General features: G+C 41.1%; 1 protein-coding gene across 1 annotated transcript in view; it reads left to right on the forward strand.

Moving 5' to 3' along the window:
• The first annotated feature begins 699 nt into the window (after positions 1 to 699).
• Positions 700 to 25,621, forward strand: part of CNTN3 (contactin 3) — an 88,763-nt gene continuing 63,841 nt past the window's right edge. Inside the window, exon 1 of the mRNA XM_054387582.1 lies at positions 700 to 739. Coding sequence (XP_054243557.1) covers positions 700 to 739 — 40 coding nt within the window. The remainder of the gene's footprint in view (positions 740 to 25,621) is intronic.

The following is a 25,621-nucleotide window of genomic DNA, read 5'->3' on the forward strand; positions in this document are numbered from 1 at the left end:
AGCATCCTTAGTAATTCCAAGGGGTGTGTAAGGAGAGTTCTGTCCTCAGCAGCTGACTTGTAAGCCAGCAGTGTGCTCAGGTGGCCAAGAAGGCCAACAGCATCCTGGTCTGGATCAAAAACCGTGTCCATCAGGAGTAGGGAAGTGATTGTGCCGCGGTACTTGGCCCTGGTGAGGCCACATCTTGAATGCTTCTGGGTTGCACAGCATAGGAAAGACATTAGGGTACTGGAGCACGTCCAGAGAAGAGCAATGAGCCTGGTTGAGGGGTTTGGAGGGCATCATATGATTAGCAGCTGAGGGAGCTCAAGTTGTTCAGTCTGGAGAAGGTAAGGCTAAGGGGAGATCTTATTGCTCACTACAAATCTCTGAAAAGAGATTGTAGTGAGGCAAGAGATTGTGTTGGTCTTTCCTCCTGAGTAACCAGGGATAGGATGAGATGAAATGGCTTGAAGTTGTGCTAGGAGAGGTACAGATTGGACATTAGAAAAAAATTTCTTTACTGAGGGAGTGGTGAGGTGTCAGAACAGGCTGTCCAGGAGGTGGTGGAGTTGCCATCCCTGGAGGTGTTCAAGTGTGTAGATGCAGTGCTTCCAGGATACGGTGTGGTGGTCATGGTAGCTGGGATATGGATGGACTCGACCTTCAAGGTCTCTTCCAACCTTAGTGATTCTGTGGCTCTGTGGTATTTGTAGTAGAATGAATGACTTCATGATGTTTGTGGTTGCATTGGTCTTAGGTGAGTATTGATGCTGAAGCAAAAGACCTGTTAAAAATTCCTGGGTTTCAGTTGATAAAAGGTAAACAAGTATTAATTTTTTCTTGCTATAGTTTTTATTTAAGTTTGTAAAATTTACTATTTATTTGTTGAATAGTAACAAATATCTAAGTTAGAACTAGTGCAAGAGAAAAATACTCAAACCCCAATATTTCAGCATACAGTAAAACATTCTTTTGAAAGACAACAATAATTTTACTCTGAAATTGTCTCTCTTTAAATTGCAGAGTATGCAAATCTTCTGGCTTGATGTATTGAATTTAAATGGGGGGAAAAAAAACCCTTTGAGACAATACTTGAGATAACATCCAGACCCAGGAGGGTAGGCTGACTCCTGAATAGTACAGGGTTCATCTTTGTTGCTGTGTTACGAGCAGTAATATGGAGAAATGTGTAAATATCAGCATTTGGAGAGCTGCAAACGGATACTGGAGTGTGAGCTGCAACATCTGCAGAACTCTTGGTGTGTGTCTCACAAAGCTTTGCTTAGATCACTTTGACCTTGGTAGTGATTTGTTTGGAGAACATAACCTACTTCAACAAGGACTTGGTTTTTAGCCTTTAATCTCTTACTTTTTTTTTTTTTTTAATTTAATGTTGTTTCAGTTCTTTTGGGTCACATTTAAAAGCTACTTAGATGAAAGCAAGTTTTGTTTCGCTGCTCATTGAGGAAGGGTGGCCTTCAGGATGATGTGAAGGTTTCTTATTTGTTACACTTGGTGTTAATACAGTTTAAGATGATTTTCCTAATAAAAACATCTAGTCATAAATGTAGCTCTATGTAAATGTAAGTGCAGCAAGAGACACAGTATCAAAGGAATGATGTTAGCTGCAAGTTCAATATTTTAGTATCAAAGTTGGTATTGACTGCCAACTATTGAAGTTTCCTAATACAGAAATATTTGTTGCTCAGCTAATTGCTAGTAGATTACTTAATTGCCAATCACCATTGCAGTAACAAGGAAAATGTTGCTAGTCTTTTGAGGTACAAATGATTCTGGCCCTGTGTAAGGCTGTCTTTCTCCTGTGTTGATCCTGCTAGCCATTCTTTGCATCTGTTTCAGTTCATCTCCCTTCAATTAGGATACTTCCCAAATGGCAGTTTAGTAGCCTTGGGCAGTTGGTAGATTGGAGGTACCAGCAAGAAGTCAAGCAAAAAGCTATTTTTCACATTGCCAAAAGCCAGATGGGTTGATGGAGCAGGACTGCTTGGAAGCCTTGAGCACCCATAATTGATAATGTATATCCCCGACTTAACACTGCTGTAGTGCTGTTGTGAGATTGTTGCTTGGAGTTAGTCAGCACTTGCAGAGACAGGACTTGGAGCCAGATGTAATTTGCTGAACAGCCTGAACTGAGCATTTCTAGCTGCCTAAACCATCTCACTCAAAACAGAAGGTCACAGAATCAACTAGGCTGGAGAAGACCTCAGAGTCCAACACCACCTGACTACTAAGCCATGGCTCCAACTGCCACATCCAGTCTTGTGTTTTGAACACCTCCAGGGTTGGTGACTCTACCACCTCCCTGGGCAGCTGATTCCAGTGGCCAGTAACTCTTTCTGTGAAGAACTTTTTCCTCATCTCAAGCCTGAACTTCCCCTGGTGCAACTTGAGACTGTGTCCTCTTGTTCTGCCACTGGAGCCCAACCCCCTTCTGTCTACAACCTCCTTTCAGGTAGTTGTAGACAGCAATGAGGTCTCCCCTGAGCCTCCTCTTATCCAGGTTAAACATCCCCAGCTCCCTTAGCCTCTCCTCATAGGGTTTGTGCTCCAGACCTCTCCCCAGCCTCGTTGCCCTTCTCTGGACACGTTCAAGTACCTCAATGTCCCTCTTAAAATGAGGAGCCCAGAACTGGACACAGTACTCAAGGTGTGGCCTAACCAGTGCTGAGCACAGGGCAGGATGACTTCCCTGCTCCTGCTGGCTACACTATTCCTGATGCAGGCCAGGATGCCATTGGCCCTCTTGGCCACCTGGGCACACTGCTGGCTCATGTTCAGCTGCTGTCAATCAGTACCCCCAGGTCCCTTTCTGCCTGGCTGCTCTCCAGCCACTCGACCCCAGCCTGTAGCTCTGCATGGGGTTGTTGTGGCCGAAATGCAGAACCTCAGTCCTGACATATGCAGTTCTGGTGTTTGGAGACTGGGCATGTGTTTAATGATAACATTACCTGTTTGCTTCTATCCCTTGAATGTTATTAGTAAACCTTTGGATCAGCATGCTTCAGAAATCCACTTAAGAAGCCTGCAGTTGAGTTTTATTTCAAGACAGATTTTTTGATGTAAAACAAGTTGTTAAACCAATCTGAGAATATTTCTTTTAACCCATCATTAAGATAGATCAGCAAGTATTCTGATTATGTGGAGAACAATTTTTCCTGTGCTCTCTTTATAAACAAAAAGACCTGCCTGCAACTCAGTGTGATGAAATAACATTGCAGCTACAGAAATGGAGGGATGCTGCTGATCTTGGCTTAGAAACTTTGGCATTCTCTGTCTTTACAGAGAATATATTTCCATCTAATTCCCTGGGTGCAATACCCTGTACCGAATTGCCTTTTGTTTATCCTATGTGAGTCTTCACAGTTCATCAAAGTGGAGATGTGAGACTATTTAATGAGAAAAAAAGTAAGTGGCCCTTGGGTTTTGGTTTGTTGATGTGTGCTTATATCTCTGTGACTAATGATCCTGCAGTCTTTTTGTCTATTTACTTTGGGGAGCAAAAAGGTGATTAGTTAGCACTGAATATATATAGAGAGAGTTTCACAATGTCTACCTTGTTAGGAAAGGAACTTTAAAACACATACTTTAATATTATTATGTTTAAATTACTCTGAAGAACAACTTCAAAGGTAAATGAATAAAATATGCCAAAAATATGAAGAGCTGGAATACAAAACTAAGCCATGATCTGGGGTGAAGTCATGAACTGATTCTGTGTCACAACCTCTCCTTAGTCTTGTATAAGCTTCCCTCTCTTGTGATTGACCTGGTTGGTTTCACTTAATCTTGGTGAACTGCAGAGCAGTTCCTTCATTTCCAGAATGTGGGAGGATAAGCACACTGCAGACTGCTGGTACAGTGCCTGGTGAACATCTGAAGATAATTAAGCTTAACACCTATCATAGGCTTACAGAGTGGTTTGGGATGGAAGTGGCCTTAGAGCATCTACTTTTAACCCCTGTGTGATTGCAAGGGCATCTCCTACTAGACCAGGTTACTGAAGGCCCCATCCAATTTATCCTTGAACATTTACAGGGATGGGGTATCCACTTGTTCCAGTGCCTCAGCACTCTCACAGTGAAGAATTTATTCCTTCTATCTAAGCTAAATCTACTCACTTTCAGTTTGGAACTGTTACACCCCATCCTATCACTCCACTTGCTGATAAAGTGTCTCTCTCCATCTTTGCTGTAGTGCTTCTCTTTAATGACTGCAAGGCTGCTATAAGGTTTACCTGGAGCTTGTTCTTCACCAGCTCTCTCAGCCTGGGAGCCTCTTTATAAGAGAGGTCCTCCAGCCCCCTGATTATTTTCGTGGCCAGCTCTGGAGCTGCTCAGGCAGGTCATTCTTTCTTGCACTGCAGGCCCTAGAGCTGGATATAAAATTGAGTGGAGGTCTCAAGAGAACAGAACAGAGAGGCAAAATGGTCAGAATATGATCACGTTTCTGGGCTGCAAGTACACTGCTGGCTTATACTCAATTCTTCAGCCACCAACATGCCCAAGTCATTCTTAGCAGTGCTGCTCTTAGTGTACTCATCTCCCAGCCTGTATTTGTGCATGGGATTGCCCCAACCCATATACAAAACCTTGCACTTGGCTTCCTTGGACTTCATGAGGTTTGCATGGGCAAGCTCTCAAGGTCCTGGATGGCAGAGTGGCCCATCCCAGAAGTGTATAAACTGCTTCTCTGCAGATAGCTGCTTTGTCTTACCACTCTTACTACTTTTGCCTTCGTTTGCCTGCTGCAGTTCCTTGCACTGCTCAACTAGAGAAGAGGACACTCTGTGGGGAGTGACTTCACCAGCCCTAGCTGGCACCAGTGCTGTGCAGGTGTTCACCCAGCCTTTCCTGGCAGTACTGATGTGAGCACTGGCATTAGATTATTTTTTCTTACTTTGGTACAGTTTTTGGTTGCCTTCTCCTGTTAAAGCTAACTTGTTCTTTTCTCCACAGAATAGGCATCTTTTTAAAGTTTCTCTTGAGAAATAGGAGGAAAAACAACTTTAGAAGGATGTTTTTTGAAGGGGAAAGAAAGCTGTGAACAAAGAGAAAGTTCAAAGAAAAGAAACAAGAGAACTGTGTGTGTAAATGCATAAAATTTTTGTTCTTTGGGAGATGAAAGGGCACATTTCAAACAGCAAGTCCAGGGCCAGATCTGTAGAATTCACTCAGACTAACTTTCACTAGGACAGACTTTCTCTGCTAGGCTTCTAACACTCTTTGCCACCACAAATAGTGTATCCTAAAAATGCCTTGACTGCCCTTTGCATAAGTGAGGCAAACAAAAACATTACTATTAACCTTTTTTTTTTTCCAGCCATTAAAACATTGGCAAAAATAAAATAATTTCAGTCCAAAACAAAACCCCCCAACAAGCCAAACAACAAAATAAATAAAAAAAACCCCAAACAAAACAGAACCAGGAAAAACCTTCCTCAAAAAAAAAAAAAAAACAGAGCCCCAACCCAAAAAATATTTTTACATACAGAAACTATTTTGACGTTGAAGCCTGCTTCCTGTTTTGTCCCTTTACACTGAAGTTTGCAAACAGGGAGTTTTTCATTCTAATTCCTTATTTAATAGTACACTTAATTTGTAAAACTAGATCATATTATGTATTTGTCAGTTCTGGTGTTTTCTTTGGTTTTGTCTTTTCCCTTTTTTTTTTTTCATTTTATTGATTTCTCAATCTAACACAGAAAAAAAAAAATAAAAACCAAAACCTTAAGCCCTCAGGCTCAGTAATGTCATGAATCGGATCCACAGCTTTCCTCTTTATTAGTATTAGGTTTAGGAGACTTATGAAATGAGAGAGTATTGTTACTCTCTTGATTTTCAAAAGAGCATGAAGATAAACTTTGTGTTCTTACTGATTTATTGTTGCTATTAAACTGTGCCATGAGGAAAGCAGAAATATCTTCTTCAGAGGAAATCCTTGGCTCTCCACACCCAGAATACCATTTCATGAGGTGATAGGTGATTTGCTTGCTGGGGGAGGTGCAACAGACCCCAGTCAGGTTCTTTTTTAGACCCTGCCACTTCTGTCTCATAGATTTGGAGAGGCAAAAAGGGATCCCACTGGCAAGTGTGATATGGGGTCACTTTTTAATATTTTTATTGTTTTTTTTAATTAAGGTTGGAAAAGATCTCCAAGATCATCAATCCAACTTACCTAGCACATCCCTGACCACTAGACCATGTCCTGAAGTACCACATCTGCTTGTTTTTTGAACACCTCTGGGGATGGTGACTCCACAACCTCCCTAGGAAGCCTGTTCCATTGCCTTACCGTACTTGTCCTGGATCCTAAATACAAGGACCTCATAAGATCAGTGAGATGACTGAACAATATTCCTGTTCATTCTATAATCTGGTGCACTCTCATGAGACTTTCAGAACCTACCTGGATGCATTCCTGTGTGACCTGCTCTAGGTGATCCTGCTTTGGCAGAAGGGTTGAACTCAATCTCTGGAGGTCCCTTCCCAGCCCTACTAATCTGTGATTCTGTGTGGAAAGAGGCTTGAATTTTTGTCAAATCCTTCCTAGCCAGCTGATCTGGAAAGCCAGTCCCTTGCCCCGGTACCAGGTTTGTGTACAGATGCAGTAGTCCATGTTTTCCCATCAGTCTGGGATAGGTATTTTTTATTTTTGAGTACTGCTGTAGGATCTGCCCACAGTAATGAATCTGGCCTCAATCCATGCTTCCCTGAATTTGCATGAGCAGTCTGCTTGGAGCTCAGTCTCCTACCCAGTACCCACAGGTGCATTTGTTATCTTCCTCTTGGTTAGCATTTAGGGAGTGAGATGCTGTTTCCTTCTGGTTAAACACTTCGAGAAGTTGCAAGAGTGCTTGGTTTGTGTTGTTGGTTGTTTTGTTTTTTTTTTCCTTTCCTATTTCTTGAAAACAAGGGGTATACAACACATCAATATGTTGGTGATTCAGTGTTGATGAGGAAATAATTCACATGTTTCTGGTGAATTCTTGTATTGAAACTAATCCCATGTAGGAGTATATTTGCAGTCATAAATGTGTAATTCTTATAGTAGGTTTCTTAGACATTGGCAGAATTCTAATGATACCTTCCCTGGTGTGAACCAGATACAGCTCTTGGAAACTTGCAATAATTTTGATTTAGTTTTCAGTGAGGACTTTCTGTATGGGTGAGAATCCATTTGTAGGAAAAAATAAATAGCTGTCACTGTGACACTGCTCTTGTTAAAATTCAGTTTTCATTAAGAGTTACAGCATTCAGACAGGGCAGGGCTGTATCTTAATGCATGATGGTTTTGCATATTAATAGTAATATCCTTTTTTGTCCATTTCCCATGTACAATCACAGTGCTAAAATGCATCTCTGCCAATAGTGACTGTCAGAACTGGTTAGCCTGGATTGCTGGTGCATTACTAACAGGCTTCTTTATACTGATAGAAAATTCTGTTTGCTTATAGAATCAGTTACAAAATGAGGAACCAATCTTAGAGTTCTGTTTTTCTATGAATTGTTGGATATCACAGGTGTTATCAGAAAGCAGAATTGCTGCTGTTAATCTTAAAAGGCATATATTGTAGAGATGCCTTTGCACTTAAACCCAACATGCTATCAAGCTTCACTTCTATTATGGTGAGAAAAAAGATGATGCAGTGAACAGCCTGGTGTGTAAAATCTGGGAGGCAAGAAACTTGCCCTGCTGCAGGCATCTTTTATCTATAGACTGATAGATAGTGGTATCTGACTGGAGACCCAGTTTCACCTCTTACTGTGAACCAATGTAAAACTTGCCTTTGCCTTCCTGCTGCAACTCTTGCTCTTAAAAGACACATAGAGGTGCTGAGGGCATGGTTTAGCACCAGACTTGCTAGAATAAGAGAATGGTTGGACTTCATCATGTTAAAGGTCTTCTCCAACCAAAATGGTTCTAAGGTTCTGTGGTCATCTAGTACACTGTGCCTTAACACTGTGAGCTTTTCTGTTTGCAAGCTGCCAATGGAGCACTCGCAAGAAAGGCTTTTTAGGGCTTGTGTTTGTTCTTCATCAATATAGCAATAAAGGTGAGCAGCAATGCAGAATGATGCTAATCTGCTAACTTGGAATGAAGCAATGTGTAAACCTGGGAAGGTCCAGATCAGTGAGAAGACTGTCATTGTCTTCATGGACTTTCTTCAAGTTTGGTGGATTTAAAGGAGTATATTCAGTGATGGGCATATTCCGATCAGCTGCAATACTTAATTCCTTCAGTTGGAATATGCTGTGTTATTAAAACTGTTTGAAAAGAGACCTTAAACACCTTGGAAGAGTCTCCTCATCTACTTTCTTCTCCAAGCTGAAGAAAACTGTTTTTTCTGAAAGCCACCACCTCCTTGCTGCAGATATTGTCTAACGTTAAAGCTGAATCCTGCCCTCCAGACGATTCACGCTCCATTTCAATAAGACAAATGCTGGCTTTATCATTGATTAACCTCATCAGAGAGACTTTATGGCATTTGAACAGAGAAATTTTGGCTAGTGGCAATTCAATTTTTTTATAGGAATTACCAAGAAGAAATTTTGAAGTGCTTTCTCTTGCAATAAAACATGGCTAATGCGAATAGCCTAAGCATAAAGGCTGTATGTCTTTATCTACAGTCCTTGTGCCTAGTTCAGTTTAAAGTATGGTAGAATATAGCAAGGAATTCCAATATATATAATTTGTAAAAGGTTATGGAGCTTGGCTGCATTTAATAGTAACCCTTACCAAAATACATACTCAAATCTACACCTTAAATATTAATTAAGGATGATGCTAATTCTCAGTGCATTGAGACTTGTCTGCTGAGTTTCTTGGTATTTCATTTATGACTATTGTTGTATGACTTCAATCTCCTGGCTCCAAAAAAAGAGAGTGGCTTTTCAAGGTACATAGCTGTTCCTTAGCACGTAGTATGGCTGCTATGTGATGGGAGTAGGACAGAACCCTGTCTACAGCTGTTGTTTTTGGGTTAGCAGGGCCTAATGTTGGCAATGCAGGGTTTTAGGAGAAGCATGGTCTTGGAATCTATTGTGGGACAAGTAGCTTCCACCCTAACATCAAGCAGCTCTCCCCTCCCATCCTTAGGTGGTATGAAGGAACTCTAGGAACTATGTTGAAAAGAGACTATGTAATCTGTTCTCTTGCAAACTGAGATCCATCTTTCTTCTTTCTTAAAACATCAGTTTCTCTCTTTTGTCTCCTGGCAGCAACTATTAAAGCCATCCTTTAATTGCCAGGCTGTCCCTACTGAAGAGATAAAAGTTTAGAGCCTGGCTGTTTTGCCTTTCTTCTGCTGGTTTGTGTAATGAAATGAAGATAAAACTTTCACTCATTACCTGGATAGTGTCCTACTGAACAGGCATCCTATTGTTTCTTCTGCCTTTTGATAGTAAACTAGAGAGAAGCATCCCAAGCTTGCTGTTCAGCCATTTTCATTGATTAGATTTGCCTTCTGAAGTATCTGTCACTGACTATGGCTGAAGAATAAACGATGACCAAGATGGATGAGTAATTTCATCTAGTGTGATAGATCCCAGAGTCATGGGTGCTACCTTTAAGCTTCTTTTGTACCTGCAAAAGAGATCTAGTGGTGCTCATTGCTCTACAAAGACTGTGATTCACACATTGCATTGGGTTGGAAAGGGACCTTCAAAGGTCATCTTGCCCATTCTCCTTGCAGTGAGCAGCAACACCTCCAGCTAAATCAGGCTGCCCAAGGCCACATGAAATCTGACCTTGAATGTCTCCAGGGACAGGGTCTCAACCAATGTGCAGGTGAGTTAGGCTATAGAAATACCAAGGTGGGTAGGGGGATCCCCTTTCCTCTGTAAGCAGAAGGGTAAAAAACATTTGGGAGAGGAGGAATGCAAGGGAAAACAATTTTGGGAGAAGTTTGCTGTGCAGACCAGCCCCTGATTTGGTAAGCCCAGGACACTGAAGCAGAAAGATGTGTTGTAAAAGTGGCTGAGTGACAGTTTAAAAACACTGCAGTATAAAGCTGAATCATTTGGCAGATGTTCTGGAAAACAACAGAACTGAGAAGAAATACTTCAGTTCGTATATTTAAAAAGCCTTCCAGAAGAAACTGTCCTGATTTTGTTGTTCTTAATGATCATGTTCAAAATGAATGCTTCAGATTTTTGCTTTTTGGTAATTTTAAATAGGCTGCTGGTAGCTTCTTGGACAGAGGCTTTATTTTTTGCCATAATTAAGTTGTTAGTATAATAACAAATGGGATAATATTGCCCTTTAACTTTTCCAGTATGGGATCAGTGATGAGATTTTTTTGGGGGTCAGAATTTATCAGGAATGAGAACACTGTTTTCACACTGAGTTTTCAGTAAAAAAACCCAACATCCAATTGTAAAGCAAAAGTTTAACCTCAACCATATTACAATACACGTTTGAAAACCTAAGCAAATAGAAGCTCATTTGTATTCTTGTCTGATTAGCACAATCAGAACTTATTGATGCTAAAAGGAACCAAATTTCCATAACTATAAACAGAATATTAAAATATAGCTGGCTAATGTAGCATGATGGTTTGGGATTTTTTTTTCCCTTCTTGGAACGAGCAAGCAGTTGTGACATTCTCCTCAACTTTTTAGGAGTCTTTTAGCAAAGTCAAAAGCATTTCAAATGCATGCCTTTTGGCAGGAAACTACACCTTTCCTTAGAGAAATGCTTCTTGCTCTCTTGAAAGAGAAAGCAGAAGATGACACATAGGTGAATGTTCATGCTTGACTCTCGTGTAGTCAGGGTCAGATGTTCAGGAACTGACAAGTCACAGAAACCACTTTACTTGAACCAGGCACTGTGGGTATTTGGCATTTCAATTCATCAGAGGAAAAGAGAGAGTCTTAAAGAAGAAGGGGAGGTGTGGAGTAGCTTTATGCAATGATGTACACTGAAGAACTCTGTATTCTGAAGGCTGTTTGCCTGTGGTGTAAAATGATAAACCTGGAATAGCTTAATGCAAAGGACCCAGGGAACTCTGGGTTTTGAGGACACCTGGATTTGAATTGTGGTGGCTGTGACTTTGTGTAGGTGACTTCCACTTCCATTCAGATTGCCAGCAAAAAGCATAAAGATGCTTGCAAGTTTTTGTGCAGTCCCAGGGGTCTGTGTGAAGAGTCTTAAACCTGAGAGTTACTTCATTGTTCCAAATACACCTTGCAGTTCATTCCTATCTCCTAAGTGGCATTTCCATTAAGAGCTACCAAGTGTGAGGAGTTGATGGATTAGTAGAGGCAATGAAGTCAGGAACTGTTTTAAACAATCAGGAAAGTTTCCCAACTCCTGTGCTACTCCTTCACCATTGCAGACTGGAGAGACTCAAAATGCCACCTTGTCCACCGTGAACTGCAAGTCGCACCCTGCACGCATGTACTTTGCAAAATGATTTGGTACATCTTACAGTGCTCTACAGCAGGAGGCAAAGGACTACAAGGAAAAGAAGTTTTATTCCTTTCCTCTTGGCAGTGTCTGTGCAATGAGCGCTTTAAAATGTTTTAAACTTGAATTAAAACCAGCTTAATTTACCTCCTGATGGAGAGTAGGTTTAAACTGCATCTTAGGAAGGAGTTTTTCAGTACAGTGGTGAGACTCTGGAATAGGTTGCCCAGAGAGGTTGTGGATCCCTCCTCCCTGGGGGTGTTCAAGGCCAGGTTGGATGAGGCCTTGACCAGCCAAGTCTACTTGAGAGTCATCTAGTTGAGAGGCTGGAGTAGGTGATCTCTGAGGTCCCTTCCAACCTAAGCTGTTCTATAATTCTAGGAATATACCCCAACAGAAATCTTGTAATGGCATCTTAAAGGAGCTTCAGATGTGCTCCTTGGTCACTTTTAGGAGACTCCTGCTTAGCTTGGAAGCTTTATGTTTTTAGAAAGCCTTCCAGAAGCAATTGTTCTCCTGCAAATCAGAACCAGTCCTGTAAAGCTCTGCTCCATGTTCAAGAAATTTTTTAGCTAGTTAATTTCAGATTTTTTTTCTGGTCTTTATGTTGCCAAAGATCATCCATCGGCAGTGACTTCATGAATTGGGTCTTTTAAGGTTTCATCACAGTTCTCATTGGTAAGGTTCAGGGTGTAGGGAGATCAGCTGGCATGTTATTTAATGAGGCAAGGCAGCCATGGGAATGTGTAATGTAATACATTTTGTCCTGCATTTTTCAAAAGGTGAAGAAACATTTATCCTGTATCAACAGCTTAAAAATGGGACAGATTCATTCCTGCCTGAGATGTGCTGTGCCAGCTGGGAAGTGATTCCAGCACGCTCTGATAAGAGACAGTGGCTTGTGAGATAAACTACTGACATTAATGGTACCTTGACTTTTGGGGAGAAGGGGTGGTGTGACAGTTCTTTCTGCCCTCAAAATGTAGAACTGCCTTTGACTGCAACTGTGCAAAAAAATAAATACATTGTGATTTACTGACTAGCCTATGCAAAACTTTATTGCAGACCATAAACTGTAGTTTAAAGAAAGAAAATTACATGCTGGAATCTATTTTTTAAATATATATTTTATAGGTAAACCATAAAGATTAATCTCAAATTCCAGATCTTGCATCCAGAGCATTGATGCAGGGTGGACATATTTCAGCTTTTACAAGAGTTTACGAATGAGCGAGAGCAGTGAGCAGCAGATTGGAAAATACTTCAATTTTCTGTTTTATTTTAAAGTAGTTTTTTGGATCTTACCTTGAATTACTCTATTCTGCAAATAGTATCTGAAGGGAAAATAAAATTACATGAATGCATGAAGTGAATGAAGGAAAAAAAGCAGTTGTTGCAGATCATAACCTTACTGGTTGGGGTGACACTTTCAATTCCATTTAAGTTCTCATCCTTTTTATGTTGGATTAAGTAACAGTTTTTGTCTTCTTATTCCCATAGCAACCTTATCTATCTTTTTGTTTTGGTTTGGTTTTTTTATGTAAATCTGCTCATCTCTATCTTTCAAAGCTTGTGTATGAATAGCTTGTGAAGGAGGGTGAGGAGAGATAGCAGAGACTTTCTGGTGTAGGAAATAAGGGGAAAATGTTTTGGAGAGAGATAGAGAGATAAAACCATTTTGATTTACCCAAAGCTGTTTGTTGCATCGTTTTCAGTCTAGGGTGTTTTCATGAAGACTAAAGCTTTCATGCTTTTTTAGTAGGTTGTTTGGGCCCAGTCAAAAATACAGAGTTAATGGCCTACCACTTTATGGTTTCTATAACTTAAGACAGTGCCACTTTTAGTGAAGTTTACAGATTCACAGATTACATGGTGTTGGAAGGGACCCTCCAAGGTCATCTTATCCAACCCTTTTTTCCTTTTAAGTGTTGACTTTCCTGAAATACAAAACATTCTAAGGAATGTTCTTAAACATCTGGCACATGATTTTTTTAATTCCCTTTTTTTTGGGGGGTTGGGGGGGGAGGTTGAGGCAAGGCGAGGAGTGGGGAAAAAAACTTATTTACTGAAAAGTCAAAGCAAGTTCTTGCTAGTGAAGGAATTTGAGCCCTTGTTTGTCAGTATTACCTAATGGGGTCTTGGTAGCTGATTTAGCATACCACAGATAATATAAATCTCTCTAATTTTTATATTAATATTACATTAAGGGCCTGATCTAAAACCCATTGAAGTTGATAGGTATGTAAGATGGTTTTAAGACTTTTAAATGTTTCTTCACAAAGTTTGAGCACAGACAGTGAATGAATGTAAATAAGTCACTATTAGGTGTAAGAAAACAAAATAATCATTATTCTCAACACTTTAGAATAGCAGCAATTTAAAGCTTTGATCTTGTTGTTGTTGTTTTACAACTTATAAAATCAAACAAACAAAAGAAACAAAACTCAAGTTTCAGTCAACACAGACAACACAGATGTGTCTGTGTCATACTTTACCCTGCATAGCTGATAAAACGTGGATTTGGAGCTCTCTCAAACTGAAGTAAATATTTTAGTAATTCTGGATATATCTTGCAGCAACAAGTTCTGGAATAGAAGTGGTGTTGCTAAAAGGTGTGTAACAAGCAGGGCTGTCTTTGGTGTATGAAATGATACCAACATCCAATGGATATATAAATACACAGTAAATGTTAACTGTAGGTAGCCCAAGGCTGCAGCACACTCAGAACTACTCCTGGTACACTGCCTTGCTTCTGCCTTTATTCTCATATTGGTAATGCATTTACCTAAGTGTTTCCAGAACAAGGTGATGGTGAGCAGTGACAAAGAGCACAGGCTGTGAGTTGTGGGGAGTCTCACTTAATCACCAGGGAAATTCTCATCACTTACAAGAGATGCAGTACCTGGCTTTTATTTTCCTTTTATTACCTCTTAGCCCTGTGCAGTCAGTTTTTCTTTTTATCTTTTTTTTTTTTTAATGAAACTGTATTTTTTTCAGCCCATGCCTCTTTTTATTAAATTGTAGTTAACAATATACTTGGGAGGATTACATCACCCTATGTGGAGCAATTTGGCTTAGCCTGGAGATCAATCTGCACATAGAGCATCTGTCACTTAACAATACTGCTTAGATACCAACAAAAAGATTTGAGGTCCCACTGCGTTTTGGGGCTTTTCTCCTCATGTAGATGTCTCAATCCATTAAAACCTCTTCAGTAACACTGGGATTGTATTTGCCTCTAAGTGGAATAGCAGAACGTATTTCTGGGCAGCTGTTTTTCCTCTACTCCTGCAGCTTCTGTTTTGGAATGGTCTAATGCTGAAAGTATTAAACCATGTGGTTGCTTGCTCAGGTGTAATCCTTTGTTCAGCCACATTTGTTCACCCACTGAAGGGTGTGCACATTGGTACATCATGGCATATTAAAGGTTTACTGCTGCCTGCCACAGCTGTCATTTCTTTGACCTTTCAGTAAACTAACAGTCTTCCACATAATTTTACTTTCATTCAAGTGTAATGCCATTACTGCAGAGGCAGAGAGAATGCAATTCTCTGAAGATCTTGTCTCCTTCCCTTCTCTTCCAGAGAGGTTAATCTGCTCAAATGATCCCTGCATTTTTGTTTTTCACTCTCCTGCTGTAAGACAAGCAAAGGAAGAAGTGCTCTGGATCATGTTTGCACTAACTTTTGGGAGCTGGAGCACACTGGGATGAGGAACTCACCAAATGATGAACCCACCAGTTAGGTGGAAGCTCTCTTTTCCACTTGAGGCTTTCATTTATTTCCTTACCACTTTTATTTTTGTAGCTTTTTAATAACAGTTTATACATTGCTTTAATATTTTTTTTTTCTAGTATCACTTACCATGGAACTAAACAAGTCAAAACCTCTTTACCCAACACAACCATAGTTAAATATTAATGGGAATAACTTAAGCCTGACCTTTAATTGGTGTTCTGTCCGTAGACATCCATATCGTTTACAAGTGAACCATTTAAAAAACAAACAAACACCCTTCATGTGAATGTTTGCATTACATGAGTGCTTTTCAGGCAGTGTGGCTGGCCTTGTGATCTTGCAGAGCTGATGGAGAGAATGAGAGCTTGTAGATGATGGGCTGAAACTGCTGTCTGGGGACATCAATTCAAAACCTCGCTGCGTCGGGCAGCAGCTGTCATGTCATTGAGAGTGCAGATTCTCTTTATGAACTCATTGTCATTGTGATGTCTAATGATTTGTATTTTCCTACTGCTCTTTTATTGATTGATTCTACTGTATGTACTGCTATTTTAGCCAGTAATGAAGTTAAACAGTCAAATGAGTCAGTGATTTATTGGGTGTCTTGGTTTAGAGACTGAATCTACACTGCCACAGCGTCTCATCTGTTCTCTCAGCTCGTCTGAGATTTACCAGTAGGCTTCCTCACTCCCTTCCCAAGTACTAAATAAGTGTGTATGGTGCTTTTGATTGTCAATAATCTGATAGTAATAGTTGTTTTGTATTTCCTTATCAGTTGTTTCCACTTCTTTGCATTCATCTGGTTTTGAGTCCCTGATTTCTTCATGCATATCTTTCTGGATTTATTTCCTGGTATTTTTAAAATACCTTTTTTTGAATGTTGAGCTTCTTCAGTTAAAATCTAGCATTTTCCTCCTTAGTATTTGGTAACTGTTGCTCATAATGATATACATTTTCTCTTATCTACCCTTTAATCTTTGTAACTCTTTTATTCACTTCTATTTAGGAGTATCTATAGCCTTTCTTTAAGCCAGTTCTCTCTTATCCATCCTGTCTTTTCTAACAGTAATTCCACTGAATCTCCATCTTGGTTGGTTGTGGGGTTTTGGTGGGGGTTTTTTGTTTGTTTGTTTTTAGAAACCCTTTTTCCTCATAATAAATCCTCCTCAATTGGAAAAAAAAAGTCTAGAGATTCCACTTATGGGATTGGTCTATACTGTGGGATCTAAACATACTTCCAGACTCCAGCACTTAACAAGTCCATAGCAAAAGTAAAATTGATTTATCACATCCCACTGCCCATGAGAAGGCTGGGTTGGTTGATCTAGAAGCTGGAAAAAGACTGCTGTGCACTGCAGCTGTGTTGATTTGAGAGCAAGGCACTGAGCCACACCATGGTACTTGTCTGCCCCACACTGAATTGCATTGATTTGTCACTATCTGAGGTGTCTGAGTACATCAAGTTACAGTTCTTAGAGCAAGTCATTGCTCTGTATAATGAATTTAATTTATTCCAAGCCACGCTTGCATAAGTCTCCTGTTCTTCCTCCAGACAATGCAGTATTAGACACCAATTCCTTCTGAGAAAGACCAAATGCAATTTTATCATCTCCTCATCCTTTTGTTTAATTGCATAATGATTGTTTTTCCTGCTCTTACAAACCAAAACATGGGATTTGTTATCCGTGTGGGGATTAGACTGCTGGCTTTCTAAATGTCTCTATTACATCTGGGTCAGAGCAATGATTGATATTGGAAGAGAGGTTTTGTGACAAGACTGGAGTTCTGCCACATGTACTGAAAAGGCCATTCTGATTTTCATAGGGGACATGAGGAGCAGAAGTAGATGTGACAGAGCAAATGAAATTTTGGCTTAATTGCAGTGAGTAGATGTTGTGGTTCCAGCCAGGCTGATCAGCCTGCGTTTCTGTAGCTGGTAGGAACATAGCAGTTCTTCAGTAAGATAAAGTAGTGTTTGCAGTCATAGAATCATAGAGTCAGTCAGGGTTGGAAAGAACCGCAAGGATTATCTAGTTCCAACCCCCCTGCCATGGGCAGGGACACCTCACACTAGATCAGTCCTTCAGATTTGAGAAAACAAGCTGTGCCATGGGCTATTCTCATGTCTTTCTACCATGGCAGAACAGAACATGATCTGTTTTCATCTCCTGGATATCACCATATAATTTTACTCAGTAACCTTTTTTGGTATTAAGCAAGTAACTTATTGCTTCCTCTGAACTATCTGAAGTTTTAATTCTAACTTTTGCCTGGCTCCAACCTTTGGGTTTGCCCTTGCTGAGAAATGATACCAGGAGAAACTGCTGTGAAAATGCAATGGGCAGGTGAGTGGGCAGCATGCTGCTGAATGCTGCTGCATAGCCAATCCCTGCTCTGCAGGTTGTGGTGGAGTGTACACCTCTGGTATCCCTTCACTCTGCTCTACATGATTTCTTTTGACTGCTGTGAGACAGTTGCTTACAGTGAAAACATATTTTAGTGTAGATAAGTAGCACTGCTGCAATGTCTTGCTGTGAATGTTGGAGCAACTGCAAGTTGCAACTGCTCATCAAGTTTCCTTAAACATCCCACCAGGTGCAGGAAGTCACTGCTCAGCAAGAGCTGCCATGCACTTAATGCTGGCTGTGGTTTGCTCTAGGTGCAAAATAATTTGACACCTTCCACTGAACATTCAAATTCTCAAAAACTAATTAAATATACTCAGCAGCACTTGAGGAGAGGTTTCCAGATGAGACAAGAAACTGGCTGCTCTAGTAGCTGGAAACTGGTAGGAATCATCCACTCCCCATACTGAGCAGCTCCAAAATGAGCCCAGATGGCCTTTAGGCTCTTTTGGTAGAATTGACTTAGTCTTTGCTGCTTAAATGCTTCCATCAAATTTTACTCCCCAAAGCTTCTCAGCTTTTCTGCAGCATTTCCATCTCCCTGTGCTTTGGATACAGGCAAGAAAATCCCTTTCTAGGTCCTGCCCTAGATGTGAAGCCTTACCATGGGAGTATGCGCAAATTCTTGATTGCTCTTTCTTGCTGTTAGTTTGTATTTCTCTGTAACGCTCACCTAATGGATTGCTACTGAGATGAGACTGTCTGATGTTCAGGTGCCAGCAGCAAAAGCTGTGAAATTAATCTGGATGAAAAGAAAAAGGGAGGGCCTAGAGGAATTTGGTTGTAATTACTATCATGATATTAGTTGAGAAGAAAGAAAGGTTAAGGGATGTGCTGAGTCTGAATGTTGGTAAGAGGAGACTGGAACTGCTAGGGAAGCAAGGACTGAAGGGAAGCTGCTGAAGAGGAGGGACAGGATGGGAGGTGGTGTGAGGAACAGCAGAAATATGTAGGAACTGCATCACAAGCTAAAGTGTCTCAGACCTAATGAGAAACCATGATGTTGGGATTGAATATTCTAGATCTGGTGATTTCACTCTGTGTGACTGCTTCATGTGACCCATGTTAGAAACATTCCTCGTGGCCCCTCAGTGTATTTCCCACCTTCAATGTGTCCCCAGCAACAGGGACCAATGCGTCTTTTCTTCTAAGGTGTTGATGCTGAAATCTTACTGCTTGGGCTTTTATCATTTTATCTTGGGCAATATTTGGGATCTTAGGTGACTTTTAATTCTGGCGTTTTCTAATTCCAAATAATTAAGTTTGCAACTACAGTATGTCCTGCTAATTTTGAGGGACTACAGAGTAGTGTTTGCAGAAAAATACTGAATTGCTTTATACAGTGTGTTTTAGCTTTTGATTTTTTTTTTTTTCTTTTAAGAACTCATGCTTGTGCACAGGTTGGAGATGTGGCTTCATGGGGAAACTTGTCATCATTTGGCTTTTATCTTCAGAATTCAGGAGATGCTTCTGCTCCTTGGACTGTGCAATGTCCTGTCTCCTAGAGATAAAGTTACATTTTGTCATTTTTGTGTTTTTATGGGAACCTGGCATTTTTATTGTTTTAAACATCTCCCCTGTCAGCATCCCAGTGATGTAGCTTTTTTGCCTTTTATTTTTTTTTCTTACCTTATCTGCCACAGAAAATACCAGTTTCCTTGTCAGCTGCAAATGACATGATGGCAAAAAATGTTTCACTGCATCCCTGTTGCCTAAAGTCTATAAGAAAAGTAACTGCAGACCATCTGCTTCAGCCACTTTGGGCTACTGTAAAAGAAATGAACAAAATCTATTCTAGTTTGCTTTGATGTGTTCCTGAACATCCATCAAGCTACAACTTCAGCATTGCTCTGTGGTGGAAATAGATCATTTTTCTTATCTATGCTGTCCTCCTGAGCCTGTTAATGGAGTCTAATCCTAGCTGGTAACCTAAGAGATTTATAGTCATAAATGTTTGCAGCAATTTTCCAGAATCTATTTTATGCTGTGGCAACATCTTTGTACTCAGCTAGCTGCTGCTGCAGTTGTAGTGGAGCACCCAAGGAGGAGCCTGTTATATCCCCTGCTTTAGAAATGTTCAGTTTGAAGATCACAGAAGCAATGAATGTCAGTACCATGTGCTATCTTCAGGGTACTGAGGCTGAGTTATTGTATTTGTCAGATGTGAAAATTCACTTACCTCATTCTTCAAGTTGTGGTGTGAATAGTTGATACAGTAAAATAACTATTCCTCTTCTCTGTGAGCAACTGTGCTTCTGGGAAGATGTTACTTTTATTTCTGCCTCTGCAGTTTTCTTCTAACTATAACTCCATTAAGAAAAATAGAAGCTTTAATCTCCTCCAAATTTCTCTGTAAATGTTGTTCTTGATCACAGAATCCCAGCATGGTAGGCATTGAAAAGGACCTCTGGAGATCACCCACAGCAGGTTACCAAGGATGACAATGTCCAGGTTTGGGTTTGGAATCTCTCTAGAGTAGGAGATTCCACAGTCTCTCTGGGCAGTCTGTTCCAGGGCTCTGGCATTCTCATGTGAGAGAAGTCTCTTGTTTGTTTGTTTGTTGTTTTTTCTCCTGTTCAGATAGAACCTCCTGGGTCCCAGTTTGTGCCCACTGCACAGTATTATTAGTTTCTGTTTGCACTCTTATCCTCTCTGTGGCTTACTTCAGGTAGGCTATTGAAATCAATTACAAACAAATAGTGTCTAAGTTCTCTTATACTATTTTATTAAGCTAAAGACTCGAGGTGAAAACCCATCAGGTTTTCATCTGAGAAACAGTATACTGGAGAATGTAAAATAAAAAATTCAATAGTATTAGCTCTTCAAGACCCCCAGCACATCAAAGTACCTAACAGCAGCTGGAGATGGAGATAAAACCTGACTGATTTTGGAAAAGAAATGGCACTGGTGATTTTTGGCAAGGTAGGTCATGGGTTAAGGTTTGCTGTCTTCTGGTATTGTAGCTGATGGCTGGGGAGTGGCTTGTCTCAACGCACCTGCCTGCTGGTTGCGAAGCTGGTGGGAGAGGGACAGGTCTTAATAGATAAAGATATCCCAGAGTTTTAGTCACAGCAAGAAATGCAGTCTTGGAGCTGCAGGGCTTTGGAGATCCTGATCCTCAAAGAAAGGATCTGCAAGCTGTGAAAGCTGGAGGCTCACTCTGGAGAGCTGGAGCAGCTCCATAAAGACTTCCTCCAGGGGCTTTGTTTTGAATTAGCTCTGCTGGAGTTAATGGCATTCCTTATGTTTGCAGCTCTGTTTAAAGTTTTTGTGCATTTCATGCGATTTTGCTGAACCCAGGTAGGACATGTATTTTGAGATGAGAATTAAGTGTTTGGGATGTCTGTGAGTATGGGATTTTTATGCTGACTAACAAGTTAGTGTATCTTTGTGTGAAGCAGCAGCTGTGCTAAGACATCTGTTGATAGGACACTTACTCATCTGCTAGATCTGTTATTTGTCATCATTACATCTGTTACAGTCCATATGGCCCTAATCAAAGCAGTGGGGCTTTTTGCCAGGTGTTCTGCACCAAGTGAGATGGGGGAGATGACATATTTTGGTTGCCTGTATCCTAGCAATACTTCCTGGTGACAACCCAGCTATATTCTGTAGTATTTGTGGGAGAATCCATCCATTTCTTTAAGGAAGGTGGCTGTCTTTGGAAAGATCAAGGAATTAAGTCAGTGGCAGGGGGAAAAAAATTATCATCTTGTCATCAGTGTGTTTAATTGGCTTGTTTGAGGAAAGTCTTCTTGGGAACACTGCCACTTCTTTAACAAACAAAGCTTCAGGTAGGTAGATTAAATCTGGCAAAGCATTTAGCAATCTGTTTATAAAATCATGGAATAGCCTGATGCTCTTCAACACTAAACCTGCTTTGTAGTCATGAGTGGTTAGTGATACAAGTGCTATATGGACTTGCAGGATATTCTTAGTGTTTGTTTTAGGAAAGCTTCAGAGGGCCCCAGTCCTCCTTGCATTTGAGAACTTGGCTGTGGGGTAACTTCCTTGAGCAATCATCCTTCCCTCCTGAGATATCTTGAATTGCTTTGTTCACTGCTGTGCTTGCCTTGAGGTCAGTGATAATTCCTAGATAATAGGAATTTATGGAAGGCATAGTTTCTGAAATATTTATGGGACAATTTTTCCTTCAAAACATGCTTTTCCCTTACCATGCTATTTTCCAGATCTGTGAGTACGTTTTTGCCAGTGCATTAGTATGGTTACAAAAAAAACCATTCCCTGCTCATCAGACATTGACTCAACTTTTTTGCTATTAATGTTTCTCGATTGCTATTTTTTTTTTTTATCCTACTGTCTCTGGTCTCTTCTCTCTGTTCCACAGGGCTCACAAAAGCATCTCATCTTTTTCTGTCCCTCTTTCTCCTTTGTTACTGCAGAATCTTCTGCCTCATTCCATGCTGGCATCTAATGTTCACCACACTGATAGATCACTACCAAGTTCTTTCTAGCTTTTCCTATTTGTGTTTACATAACACAGACTTTGTTGTATGACTTTTAAATGAGTCTTCCTTAATTGCTGTAAGAGTGTTTAATTCTTGACTGCCTCATGTTTTTGCTGTATCCCAAGTGGTCATATGGGAGGTGAAGAGTTTGAGAGCTTTGTAAGTAACTTTTTAGTGCTGATGCTTGGTCCTGCTCATTGAAGCTGGCTCCAACAGCCTATTAATCCCTGCATGACTTGCTCATTAGATATTCTTCTTTTCATGCCATGGAAGCAACCTGCGGGGTCTCTTCCCTCACCTGCCTGTGCTAAGTAGGAGTTGGCTACATTTTATTTGCAGAATCTCTATGGGTGTGAGAAATGGATGGGTTAATGAGATGAGACTAATGTAATGTGAACAAAGATAGAACTGTCATTTCAAACCTAAAACTCCAAGTTGTCTAAGTAGTGCTTTGGGTTGTGAATTGTCAAGGGTAAAGGCTGGGCTGGCTGCTAGTGAGTGCCAGACACTCTTTATTAACCCCTCACCCATCCCAAAGAAGAAGAGAAAGGGATTAAAGAAGAGAGACTGATGGGTTGGGAAACTACCAGCTTTAACTGAAGTAATAATACCAAAATATATACAAACCCAATATTGAACTTAATCCTCTGTGGAAGTTATGTCACTGTCACCAATGATGCTGGGAGCAAGCACTGGGGAAGTCCCAGGCTGGACTCAGTAGCAGATGGGAACCAGATTCAGGAACACAGGGAATGTGATCAAATGCAGAGTGACACTGGCCAGTGAAAAAGAGGTTTGCTCCTGAAGATGCCCTGTATGGGCTGCTGTCCCTTGTTGGGCAGTTGAGGGTCACCTGTCCTGTCCACTTCTCCCTTCAGGTGCCACCCTTGACTTCCTATCCTGAGGTGAGGCACAGCTGTGGCAGTGCCCTTGCTGTGCACAAGGGCAAGTCTCAGCCTGAGCCCTTCTGCAGCCCAGCCCTTGGCAGGAACTCTCCCCATCAGCTTCTCCCTCCTAGAAGCAGCCCCTGGCTTTGCAAAGCTGCCCTGAGCTTCAGAAAGTGCCTCCCTGAGCAGAACCTGAGCAGGGAAGTCACAGCACTGACCAGAATCAATTCCGCTCTAGCTCAAAGCAGGACAGAATAAAAAGTGTCTTGAGGGTGGGAGGTTATTTCTGCTGGCTCTGTTCTGGAGCCTTAGAGCATGAATGGCCAGGGTGTCTGTGGCTGTAGGGAGCAGGGCTGAATCTCAGCCTGGGGGAGCATTGCTCATGGGTTGTACAAGGACACTCACAAGGGCTGGAGCTGCTCCTCTTAGTAGAACGAGGTTTACAACTTCTCCATAGTGTGTGAGTCTAACCTGCTATACTCTCCTTCAGATAAATGTTGTAGAGTAAAATGTAAGTTTAGCAGTGTGTTGCTGCATTAAGAGCTGTTGTAGAGGTTGCTGTGAAATTATATCATTTCCCTGTCATACCAGCCTGACTCAAACAAAACTGGAGATGGTTCTTCAGTAGCCAGTGAATCTTATCTCAAGTGACAAATCACTCCAAGGCTGTCTGCTTTGGCTAGTGTTTGCTTTTGTACTGTTAATACTTTATTTTTTGCCTACCATAATGATTGACAATCACAGAGACAGTTTTTTTTGTCTCATTTCTCCCTCCCACCCCAGTATGGTTTTCCCAGGTTTGATCCAAATCCTGGGGAAGGCAGCAGAAAGTCTCAGTTGATCTGTGGGCAGCTGTTTTGCTTTTGCTAAGGGCTAGATAGCTTGGAGTTAACAGGCAGAGTATCCCAACCATTCTGCAGAGAAGAGTAGAAGGGGATCTTATCAACATCTATAAATGTGAGGGGTGAACCTCAAGACAAAGGTGCCAGTCTCTTATTGGTGGTGCCCAGTGATAGGACAAGGAACAGCAGGTACAAGCTGGAACACAGAAGGCTCTACCTTACCATGAAGAGACTCTTTGGTGTGAGGGTGGTGGAGCCCTGGAACAGGCTGCCCGGAGAGGTTGTGGAGTCTCCTTCTCTGGAGTCTTTCAAAACCCATCTCTGTGTGTTCCTCTGTGGCCTGCCCAAGGTGATCCTGCTTAGTCAGGTGGGTTGGACTCAGTCTCTTGAGGTTCTTTCCAACCCCTAACATTCTGTGATTTCTTAGAGACTTAAAACTATGCCAAGCCTACACTCAATGTCTGGTACCTGACTAAAGAAGATGGTTAAGGAAATGCCTCTGTATAGCGAGCTTTGGGGTCTAGACTGGGGGGGGAAGAATGTTTGCTTGTGTACATAAGTGATTTTGTGTGATGGTGAAGAATGGCTTTTGTGGGGTTTGACATGTTTGGTTTTGGTTTGGTTTTGTTTTGTTTTTTTTTTTTTTTTTTAAGGAAACAAATTTGTCTTACTCCTTGTCTGGAAATGGTTACAGCCTCAGCATGCTGCAATAGCTACTTTTTCTGAAGAGCTGAGGGACTGGTGTTTGATTTCTTTTTCATTATATAACTTCTACCAGGCTAAGCAGGTTGTGAATTAGTACTTCATTAGGTGCTGACATTGAACAGAGTCCCCACTTCAGAATTACCTATTCAAGAAAACAGTTTAAGATTTGGTTGTCTGAATCATTTAGGTACTTGAACATCCTACCAGTACAGAATTACACATAAAGAACATTTAACAAGTTCTTCTGCTTTGAATAATAATGAGCTAAATGAAGTAATGGAATAAATATTTTTGTGGCTCTTAAGGGACAATTATGTTTGTAGAGCGTGGACCCTTGTTCTACAGTTATCAAAACATGGTGGCACTGCTAGTAAATGTGTTGACAATAAATATCAGTTGATGTAAGGGTAATAAGATGCTTGGGTATCACTGGACTGGGAGAGGAGCAGGGTTCAGTAGGTTTCCAACTCCAAGGAGAGAATGTGCCATGTACATTACTTCAAATAAGTAAAAAAAAAAACCACAAACCCAAAAAAACCCAAACAAACAAACTAGTAGAGACTCCTAGAAATTATAGTCTCACAGTATATCACAGATTGGAAAGGACCTCAAGAGATCATCAAGTCCAACCCCCCTGCCAGAGCAGCATCACTTAGGGTAGTCTGCACAGGAATGCATCCAGGTGCATTTTGAAAGCGTCCAGAGAAGGAGACTTCACCACCTTCTGGGGAGCCTGTTCCAGTGCTCTGTCACCCTGACTGTAAAGAAGTCTCTCTCATGTTGAGGTCAAGTCTTTTATGTTCAAGTTTGAACCTTGTTCCTTGTCTCATCACTGTGAACCACTGAAAAGAGCCTGGCCCCCTCCACTTGACACCCACTCCTCAGATATTTATACACATTGATCACATCCCTTCTCTTCTCCAGACTAAACAGCCCCAGGGCTCTCAGTCTTCCTTCATAGGGGAGATGCTCAAGTCCCCTAAGCATCCTTGTGGCTCTCTGCTGGATTCTCTCTTGAACTGGGGAGCCCCAAACTGGACACAGTATTCCAGATGTGGTCTCACCAGGGCAGAGCAGAGAGGTAGAACAACTTCCTTAAACCTGCTGGACACACCTTTCTTGATGTATCCCAGGATACCATTGGCTCTCTTGGCCACAAGAGCACAT

The sequence above is a fragment of the Indicator indicator genome, chromosome 15 (genome assembly GCF_027791375.1).
Source record: "Indicator indicator isolate 239-I01 chromosome 15, UM_Iind_1.1, whole genome shotgun sequence".
In the NCBI taxonomy this organism is placed as follows: Eukaryota; Metazoa; Chordata; class Aves; order Piciformes; family Indicatoridae; genus Indicator; species Indicator indicator.